The sequence below is a fragment of the Cryptotermes secundus genome, unplaced genomic scaffold, assembly GCF_002891405.2.
Source record: "Cryptotermes secundus unplaced genomic scaffold, Csec_1.0 scaffold813, whole genome shotgun sequence".
In the NCBI taxonomy this organism is placed as follows: domain Eukaryota; kingdom Metazoa; phylum Arthropoda; class Insecta; order Blattodea; family Kalotermitidae; genus Cryptotermes; species Cryptotermes secundus.
Genome location: NW_019735471.1, coordinates 765,743 through 776,292, shown reverse-complemented (window position 1 = coordinate 776,292; position 10,550 = coordinate 765,743). Strand labels below are relative to the sequence as shown.

At 35.8% G+C, this 10,550-nt stretch overlaps 1 protein-coding gene across 2 annotated transcripts; it reads left to right on the top strand.

The window, feature by feature from the left end:
- Window positions 1–227: 227 nt before the first annotated feature.
- LOC111869431 (serine dehydratase-like) lies at window positions 228–10,081 on the top strand. Of its 2 annotated transcripts, XM_023860955.2 has the most exons (7): window positions 228–768; window positions 1,179–1,346; window positions 2,797–2,894; window positions 7,041–7,165; window positions 7,246–7,348; window positions 7,979–8,103; window positions 9,041–10,081. In XM_023860955.2, the coding sequence occupies exons 1-7, from the start codon at window positions 598–600 to the stop codon at window positions 9,247–9,249; spliced, it is 999 nt and encodes a 332-aa protein (XP_023716723.1). In that variant the 5' UTR covers window positions 228–597; the 3' UTR covers window positions 9,250–10,081. The 2 variants fall into 2 exon arrangements, with proteins under 2 accessions (XP_023716723.1, XP_023716724.1); XM_023860956.2 differs by lacking the exon at window positions 7,979–8,103 and having other exon boundaries at window positions 9,041–9,125.
- Window positions 10,082–10,550: the final 469 nt, after the last annotated feature.

Here is a 10,550-nt window from a genome sequence, read left to right as displayed (position 1 = left end):
AAACTATTACTCAAATAAGAGCAGGAAAACTAGCAATTAATAAATATTTGAATTGATTAAATACTGTGTATGTCCTAATAAGCCTCATCAACCATCCTCCATGTCATTTGAATCCACTGAGTTTTATCTTTTGGACATTGGAACAGAATTCCAAGACCATGAAGTATGTAGATAAGGTCTCAGTGGGTTAAATTGTTACAAGGTTGATTTTGAAGGAGCAGCTGCTATGTATCTCCTAACTGTGACTGTGTAACAAAACCACTGTTCTAACTTTGGCAGTACAGTTCAAGGCCAGAGACTTTTTGTGGACATCATACCATCTTCTAATTTTACAAATGACTTATGTAATTTATACTGGATGCGTTCTACTTCGAAGTCTTTACGTTTGATTGGGCAGAAGACTTGAACTTATTTCACACTAGTATTATATGTAATAAATAGTAATTACAGAACCACTTTCGAAAAGAGTCTCTTCTCCACAACACACAGAACTTATACATTCCCCATCATTATTTGACTGATTAGAGGAGAAAACCCATAGCTTGCATCAACATAGGCTAAATTTCACTTTCACATTTTGTATAATACTTAAAAAAAATGTCCTCTAAAGACTCAGATGAAAGGCCTTTACATATTGTGACACCCCTGCTTCGAAGTGTAGCTCTGGCTAAGCATCTTCCTATGTGCAAGAATGTGTACCTGAAGATGGAAAACTGTCAAGTTTCTGGTTCATTCAAGATGCGTGGTTTTGGACATCTGTGCCAGAAGGTAAGAAATACATTTTATTAGCCCTAACATAGGTTACTTTAATTATGAACTGATAAGATCAGACTACAATTCAGGCAGATAAACAGTAAAGTTAGTGAATGAAGTTCAAATTTATGGAAATAGGCAGTGCTGATCTCTCAGTACTCACTGAAAATTTAATTGATCCTAGAACTATTCTAAATATTGTGATGAAGAAAAATAAAATTAGCACTAACATGAAGCACAAAACCCTATCTCCACTGCCTTCACAAAAAATCACAGTCTAGTAACAGTAACTGTATACATATTTCATAAAAAAATTTCATTCTTCATTAAACAGTCTCAGATTCTGCTGTTGAATCTATTCGCTCCTCCATAATTACTTTAAATTACCTCAGAAAGTTTCAATGAATGCTTTCATGTATTTCCAGTTGAAACAAGAAGGTTGCCAGTACTTGGTGGTGACATCGAGTGGCAATACAGGCCTGGCTGTGGCCTCTGCTTCACAAATTATTGGAATTCCATGCACTGTTTTTCTGCCAGAGAATTCCCCACTTGTGTCTGCAGAACGGCTGCAAAAGAATGGAGCTCAAGTTGTGGTAAAGATTACAAAAATGTGTGAAATATTACATCTTTTAACAACATTAGCAAAAAGTATACACACCGCCAAAATTTTCAGTAAGTCTACTATAATATCTTTCTTAGCCCTAAAAGCAAAACATGAAATCCTGTAATATCAGTAAAAGGGCATCTTATTTTCCAATTAAATATTCAACAGATGAAAAATTACCAGTTACACTGTCAGCAGTTTTTACAGATTAGTTACCATTCATAGGAATAAAAACCCAATCAAAAATCCTTCCTTGTACACAGTTCACAGTTTCATCACCTTGTTCACAAAATCTAACAATTGAATCTTATTCTGGAATATTTCAATCCAGTTCAGACCTTATTTCTAAATGAGAGATCTTAAAATTATCCTGGTATATATGTTTGTATTCCACAAAGAAGTTTATGAACATTTTAATATTGTCCACCTACATATGCCTTGGTCTTCCCAGTGGTGTCTTTCTTTCTGCCTTTCTAACAAATATCCTATATGCATTTCTCATCTCCCCCATTTGTTCTACATGCCCTGCCTACTGCATCCTCCTTGACTCGATCATTCTAATTATACTTGGAGAAGAGTTATGAAGTCATGAAGCTCATCATTATGTAGTTTTCTCCAACCTCCTGTCACTTCATCTCTCTTCGGTCCAAATATTCTCCTCAACACCCTGTTCCCGAACACCCTCAGTCTATGTTCCTTGCTTAATGTGAGAGACCAAGTTTCACACCCATACAGAACCACAGACAAAATTATAGTTTCACATATTCTAATTTTTATGTTTTTGGACAGCACACGAAAAGATGGAAGGTTCTGGACTGAATGGTAGCAAGCATTACCTGTGTTCTATCTCCTCCTGAATCAGGTTTTGATTTGTTATCGTTGTTCCAAAATATCTGAAGTGTGCCACATTTTCAAAACATCTGTTTCCTATAGTTATGTCATGATTTTGCCCTGCATTTTGGTGACGAGACGGCAGAGGATCCATCCAGGTCTGAGGCTTTGTGTTCATTTTCATAACACGATTATTTTTTATGGTGAGGAGTTGTTAGCCCCACGCCCAACCCCCAAGCTGTAGGACCACCCCTTGTCGGCTGTCTGTGATTGCTTGTTCAATATACTTGCATCTTCCCTCCATACCTGGAGGGTGTCTTCTCCATCTGCAACGTGAGGAGGCGCCATGACCCTGTGACAAGGGACCTAGTCTATTAATCATATTTTGTAGAATTCCTTCTTTACATGGTTTCCCTCATTATCCTCTCCTCTGGCCTCCTGGTAGAGTCCAGTTGTTTATTCTTGTGGCTACCTACCTTCCTCCATTCACATTAAATGCCAAAACCATTACAAACAATTTCTTTTATTTTTCCATAATTGTATTTTATTCATTCATTCTTCTTATTTTGTCAATCACTGACAATTTTCCACATAATAATTTTCTTCAGGTTAAGGGAGCCGATGTCACCGCAGCTGCAATGTTTGCACAGGAGGAAGCAAAAAAATGTGGAGCCCTATATATAGACCCCATGGATCCAAGAGTTTGGTAAGCATCAGTGACTATGCTAAACTTCAAATTTCAAAATTATATTTTTATTTTTTCATATAAAGTGGTAGTATATATTATAATGTAAGTGATTTTCAATAGAAATAGTCAAATTTCAAAGATAAAAGGGCAAAATTATTCGCTGAAGAAATTAAACAACCCCAGTGTTTATAACTGGGTTAGCCTCACTTACTGTTGTATTGTATTGTATTGTATTGTATTGTATTGTATTGTATTTCATCCGTTTCGCTACATAGTAACATTTGGACACTTCATTCGGTAATACAAGTTAACAAAATAAATCTACAAAGTTACAAGCATACTGCCAACATTTGTTACAATCATAAGCAATATATAAATGCAACATTCCAAAAAATATACAAACTACTATATACAGCTCATGAACGGCTACGACATCCAAACATAAGTACTTGCACCATCCACTTTTTATTAAAACTAATAAATTTATTTATCGTATAAAAATAATGCTTCAATAAAAATTATTTTTAAGTCTTTGAAAAACCCACCGAGTTTTTTATTTTGTTTGGCACCTTACTATACAATTGTATCCCCATATTTACCACACTTTTTTTTAAATAATGTAGTTCTGCAGAATTGAACATGAAAATCCTTGTTTATTCTTGTATTATAACTATGAACATTTATATTTCGGATCAAATCTGCTTGTGCTTTTTTATGTAATACAACACCTCCAAGATATACAAAGATATGACTGTGAGGATGCCATAATCTTTAAAAATTTGCCCACATGACTCTTGTTTACCAAGTCCACTAATTATTCGTAACACCCTCTTCTGCATTTTAAATACCTTTATACTAACACCTTCACCCCCCCAAAATATTATTACATATCTCAATAACGATTTAAACTTTCCAAAATATATGCTTCTTAACATATTTGGACTCAAAACTCCTCTTAGTGATTTAATTATATAGGATGTTTTACTAAGTTTTGAACATAATGACTGGATGTGGTTGTTCCATTTAAGGTTTTCTATAATATCTATACCTAAAAATCTCAGTTCCGATGAGTAAGCAATTTCCAAGTTATTATGGAGTATCTGCGGTCTAACTACAAACCTATTTGACATAGCACCTGTCTTTTAATATTTATTAAAAGGTTATTTACCTGAAACCATGTTTCGAGCTGTTTCATGATCTTATTTATTTTCTGTTGAGCTACATCTTTATCTTTATCAATAACCAGTACATTAATATCGTCTGCAACCAATACCATTTCTGCACCTTGTACATTTAGTGGGAGATCATTTATATACAGTTATTAACAGTGTTGTTACCCTCCTCTTTGCAGTGGGTTCAAGTGTTCCTACATCTTTTCATTGCTATGCTTTAACTGCAGTGTTCTTAAAAGTTGCCACCAGAGTAAGCTTATTAGGCCCTGGCTCAGAATCATCTGACAATATCCATATGACAATGACAGCTGAGATTTCCATCTATAACAGATGGATCTAAATGCCCCTAAGGAAAATATACATTGATGGAATTCAAAGGTGTGCATGTAATATTCTATGTACAGAAACAATACCAAAATTGCTATATGACTCTTTCAGCATTCATAAGAAACATTTGCATAACTCTCATACATTTCTCTCTTCATCCAGAAATCCTCATTATTATTATTAGTATTGTTGTTGTTGTTATTATTATCATCATAATTATCATTATCATTATTATTATTAATGGCAAAATTATGTTAAAGCTTCAAATGTTAAAAACTATGTTTATACACGTATATTGACATCATACTTGATTAAAAGTACATAATACAAAAACGAATATCTATCAACATGACTGCTGCTTCAGTAAAGAAGTTTAAAGAGCTCAAACCACAGGGAAATTCCAGAGTCTCTAAAAGACGTTTTATTCAGTGCAAGAAGAAATTATAATCAATGATAAGTTGTTAATATTTTCATTTGAATTTATTCTTACTTCTAGAAGTTTGTTATTAGCTGGTAAGTACACTGGCAAATATAGACATGAGCAGTGGTGGAGCATGACATTTTCAAAAATGTTAGCCATATCGCATTGCAGAAGGAGGTCATTACATTTTTCAATCAAGTATATACATGGTATATTATATAAGACAACTATAAAAATTTGAGCCCAAAACTAATGAAGTTAAGAAATGAAAGAAGAAGTAAACGGAAACTAAGAAAAAATGATTAGTGACTTACTAACTACATGGAGCTCAGCCCTTGTTGAGAAGCCGCCAATTGTGCAGCTACTCAAGAACTTTCCAGCATTTTATGGAACCCAAAGGTTCGGTACCATGTTCACTAAAGCCCTCCATTAATCCACATCCTGAGCCAGATCGATCCAGTCCATACCACCCCAGTCTATCTCTCCAAGATCCATTTTAACATTGTCCACCCATGTACGTCTTGGTCTTCCTGGTTGTCTCTTTCCTTCTGGCTTTCTCACAAATATCTTATATGCAATCCTCTTCATCCCAATTCATGCTACATGCCATGCCCATCTATTTTTATTATACCTAGCATTTCAATCGTTTTCAGTTTTTATCTTGAAAATATCTGTCATGAAGTCATAGAAGTGGGAAGTGCTTTCTAAATCTTGAAGGATTTTCTTATCAGTTTCCATTACTGATAACTTTGTGTCTCTCCTGAGTCTGCATTCTGCATAGATAAGAGTGAACCCTTTTCAGAGCTGAAAATGACCACTTAATACACGTAGATGCATTAGCTGTTGGCATGGTTATTAAAGAGAAGATAACTTTATGACTGCTGGTAATGCCATACACAGATTTGAAGTGATCAAATATTTGAACAGGTCTGAAATATTGCTACATAAAAATCCTTGCAATGAATAAATAATGGAATGTTCAGTTTTCAGAAAAAAAAAGAATAAAAATATCAACTATACAATTTCAGTACCAAATCATAAGCAGTAGCTGGAATATTTTCTGAGTGATATTTAAAGTTTCCAAATTCTAGAATTTAAACAAACTTTAATTTGTGAACTTTTGAGAATTGATTGCTCAACTGTCCTGTCCTAGATTGGATTACTTCACAGTACAGCTACTGATAAAAAATGTTTCAGTCATTATTAATTATTGGAATTCAGTATCCCTTAGTTGGCAATTCTAAGAGCTCTAAGTGCTCTCTGTGAGAGGCTTTCACTTTCTGATCAAAACCTTTTCAAACCTCTCGTATAATATTTTGAAATTCTTCCACTTTCTTGATCATAAATACATACCATTACTACTGATTTACCTAATTTAGAAAAGGTTTTTGTCTTGCAATAATACTCCTGAAAATATTTCGAAATAAAAATTTGTCAATTACTTGAAGGATATCATAGTATCCTCGAGCAGAAATACACTCTTTGCCATCCTACTCTTTCTTGCATGCTTGCCGGTTGCTTCTATGTTCTGCAAGCACAAAGCAACTGAATTGCATTAACATTGCTCATTTGGCCAATATGGTATGCACTCCCTCCTTCCCTCAAACCACTACTACATCATATCTCTTCTAACTGCACTTGCACCCACAAATGTCTAATGAAAGCAAAAACGAATTGACTAATAAGCCTGTGGTGGATGGGCTCACTGGAGGTGGCAGAAAAAGCATTACCTGACCACTCCTCATACAAGCATGTGGAGTACCAATGAACCACCACAGAAACAATTTTGCATGTATATTTCAGTGTTAGTCACGCCAACACAGTCAATATGAACTCTCTGTCACTGGACATGAGTTTTAAATTAAATGTTTCCACATCACTTTGGAATAATTACCAGTACCCCTATGAAAGTGAAACTGAGTGTGCAAGTGCTGGCAAACATGCTTTTAGAAAAAAAAATACTGGATATTACCATTTATAATACTATTTAATAGGTCACGTAGTTCTTTCTTTTGACTCATACAATGTATACATGAAAATCCATGCAAAATATTTTGCACTATTTTTCTCACATTTCCTTCCTTTGTCACCATAAGTTAACCGCCTTTTATTGAGGATTACACTGCAGATATTTATTTTGTACTCTTTCTGCAGCACCTGTTAAGCCACAAGAAATTGGGAATGCATGTAAATAGATAGAAGGAATGAAATGGTCTTTATAACATAGAATTCCTCCGTTTTCAGGACTGGCCATTCAACTGTAGTTGATGAACTTGTGATGCAGCTCTCTGACAAGCCAAGTGTTATTGTAGCTGCTGTTGGCGATGGGGGTCTACTCACTGGTGTTTTAAAGGGACTGGAGAGAGCAGGTTTCTTTCACNTATATATATATATATATATATATATATATATGTGTGTGTGTGTGTGTAATGAATTATTAATTTTTCAGGTTGGCAAGATGTTCCAGTTGTTGCTATGGAGACAGTTGGCACTCACTGTCTTAATCTTTCAGTAACAGCGAAGAAGATAACAGTTCTTGACAAAATCACCAGGTAATATTTATGAGTTATAAACATTGCACACTTTGGATATCAAAAGTGTGTCACTAAAACGAATAAATCACATTACTGGATTCTATCCTGAGCCATTTTAACCAGACCGCAACCTCACACTTATTTTTCTTACATCCATTCTAACATTAGTTCTGTTCTTTGGTGGTTATGTCATGTGGTTGTGTGGAATAGCAGCAACATTTCAGAGGTACATCCTGCCTCCACCATCAGGGTCAAAATGTGCATTGTGGCTGAGTTTCTGCATATACATAGGTTTCTGTTAGAGAAAATCAGTGGGCGGGACAGTTGCATTGAAGACCCATCAGGGTCAATGGGGTATGTTGGTTTTAATTTTCTTCAGTTACTCCACCCAGCTTCTACAATAGTTCCTTAAAATATGCCATGACCAATTTCTTCCTATTCATCATTAAAAATCTTGGGCTATTTACTCTTTTATAACATGTGTATATAATAATCCTGGATCAATAAACCAAAATCAAACACTTCACATGTTACTTTTAATTAAAAGATGAAAATTTCAGTGAAATAGCTGTTTTTATTTATAAATGTATGATATCATCTGCAACTATGAAGACTGAACTTAAAATATTTACTGATTTGTGTTTATAGTATTGCTATTTGCCTGGGAAGCAGCGTAATTAATCCATACCTGTGGGATATATTACCTCAGTTTAACGTCATCTCAGAAGTTGTAACAGATGCTCAGGCAATTAGAAGTTGCATAAAATTTGCAGGTTTGTTTCAATTATTCTTAAATAATGTTAAAACAGATTTTTGTTCCTTCAGGAAATTCTTAAGACATATTTTTACTTAGGCAGTTCTTGAATTTGGAACATTTATTCTCTGAAGTATTTCAAATTCAAAATGGTCTAAACCAAAGGACTGATTCGGCTGATTCTTCTCAAATAAAACATTTATATTACTCTTTTTCATGACTTCACATAGGATATCCATAAAATGAACCCAAGTTTGTTACCCAATGAGCTTGTGCTGTTTTTGTGTGGACATTCTCCCTTCTGATCAGCAGACCGATTGGAGCTAGCAGAAGGTAATGAGGGGTATGGCTGAATGAGTAGCCAGCCTACCTGTGGCATTGTCATGTTTCCTCTCATTGTGAAAGCCCTTATAACTTTTTAAAATCTTTGTTGCTCCTAAGGCACTAGAACGTAGCAAAATGTCCTCAACCATGCTTAGTATGCTTGTATAGTAATTGTGTACATGGTCTGAAATCTTCAGGATATTGGAATTTAAATGGCATGACAAAGGGTCAGTTGGATTACTTACTATTCTATATAGGCCACGCCATAGCTCAAGCGGAGAGGCGCTGGCTTTCCACCGCGGCGGTCCGGGTTCGATCCCGGGGTCTGGTCAAGTGGGATTTGTGGTGGACAAAGTGGCGCTGGGGCAGGTTTTCTCCGAGTACTTCGGTTTCCCCTGCTAATCTTCATTCCACCAATTGCTTCACAATCACCCTCACCTATCATCTGGGGCTCGTACAATAAGCCAGAAGTGGCCGCAGTACAAAGGACTTGGTGCCACCCCACTAGCAACAAAAAAAATACTATTCTATATAACTTACGGCAGTAACACGGTCATCATTAATAAAATTCTGAATTCTGTCATTTGAACTTCTTTCAGTCACATCTTCACAAAATTTAAAATATGTTCCAGATGATGAGTGCACTATAGTGGAACCAGGATGTGGGGCTTCCCTGGCATCTGTATACTGTGGTGTGTTGACAAGACTGCATGCTGAAGGAAAACTTCCACATTTGGAATCAAGACCTGCTGTAATCATCGTGTGTGGAGGACGAAGCGTCTCACTTCACCTGCTGCAGGATTGGGCAAAACAATTCAATGTCCCTTTTCCATCAACATAAGACTAAAACATCTGTCTTCTCAACAATTTATAAGTTATATAAAGTTATATATATATATACATATGAGTTTTTAGAACTCAGAAATTAATTACCAATAACTGAATTTTTCTTTCTAAAAATATTATACATTCTTATTATTCTTATTGCTAGTGGGGTGGGACTAAGTCCCTTGTACTGCGGCCACTTCTGGCCTTAAAAATATTATATAACAATTTCCTTTAAGGAAGCTGCCTCAAGTGGTAACACTTGTGACTTGAATTTGAAACTCAAATTGGCTGGGGATTTTTGCTGCTATCCTTAGTTCCTCTAGACAAATTCTGGTGTAGTACCTCAAAGTAGGCCACGACCAGTTCCTTCCATATCCTTTCTACTTCTTTATTTACTAAATTTCCCTCAACAATCAACACTGCCTAGGCAAAGCTGCTCACAGCATTGATAAATAAACAAATAAGATACAATATATTAGGTGACTGTAAGAGAAAGGTGCAATAAATTTGAAGATGTAACAAATAAAATTTATTTCAAGAAGGTTGTGAACCTTAAAGTTGAGAGACAGTCTGACAGACTACAATACCAAAGCTCTTGGGGTATGAGACTGGCCAGGTCTAGTGTGCATTTCTTACTTGCCTTCCACATCCCTTCTCCAATACAGTTACTCTGTTAATCATCATCTTCACCATCATTCCATCATTGGTTGTAAATTGCTTCCCATTACATGAGAATTACTAACTCAGAAGCAAAACATCAACAGAATGAACAAATGAACGAAGTACTTTTTGTAAGATTTGAGGCTTTCATGGTGGTGACTATGAAGAAAGCAGTCTTCTGGGATTTGGCACCGTGTATATGTGATGTTAACCGACGTTTCGGAGGAACGTATCGCCTCCATCTTCAGGGTAGAAGAAAAAATATAAGAAATCTGCAAGCGAAGAGACCGTGAGAACCGGTAAAAGCAGTCTGCAATGATGGAGCAGTCTGATGGAGGCGATACGTTCCTCCGAAACGTCGGTTAACACCACATATACACAGTGCCAAATCCCAGAAGACTGCTTTCTTCAAAGTACTCTTTGATCTCCAAAATCATATATTCAACATCATTTATAATCACTATAAAAAAGAAGGTAAAACTATCTCTGTAACAGGTCAGAGAGGTCCATAGGGTTGTGAGACATCAAGACTCCCACATATTCAGGTCAATTGGCTCACAGATGGCAGTGAGGTTGTCAGCCTTACACACCGGCCACCCTTTATCCCCCAGGAAGATTCCTGGTACTCATATCTGTTAGAAGCTGAGTAAATTC

What these genes read in the sequence shown, in the direction of transcription:
- LOC111869431 (XM_023860955.2), top strand. Translation starts at nt 598, where the DNA reads ATGTCCTCTAAAGACTCAGATGAAAGGCCTTTACATATTGTGACACCC. An exon ending in GTTCTTGACAAAATCACCAG is followed by an intron (nt 7,349 to 7,978) that starts GTAATATTTATG and finishes TTGTGTTTATAG; the next exon opens with TATTGCTATTTGCCTGGGAA. An exon ending in AAGTTGCATAAAATTTGCAG is followed by an intron (nt 8,104 to 9,040) that starts GTTTGTTTCAAT and finishes AATATGTTCCAG; the next exon opens with ATGATGAGTGCACTATAGTG.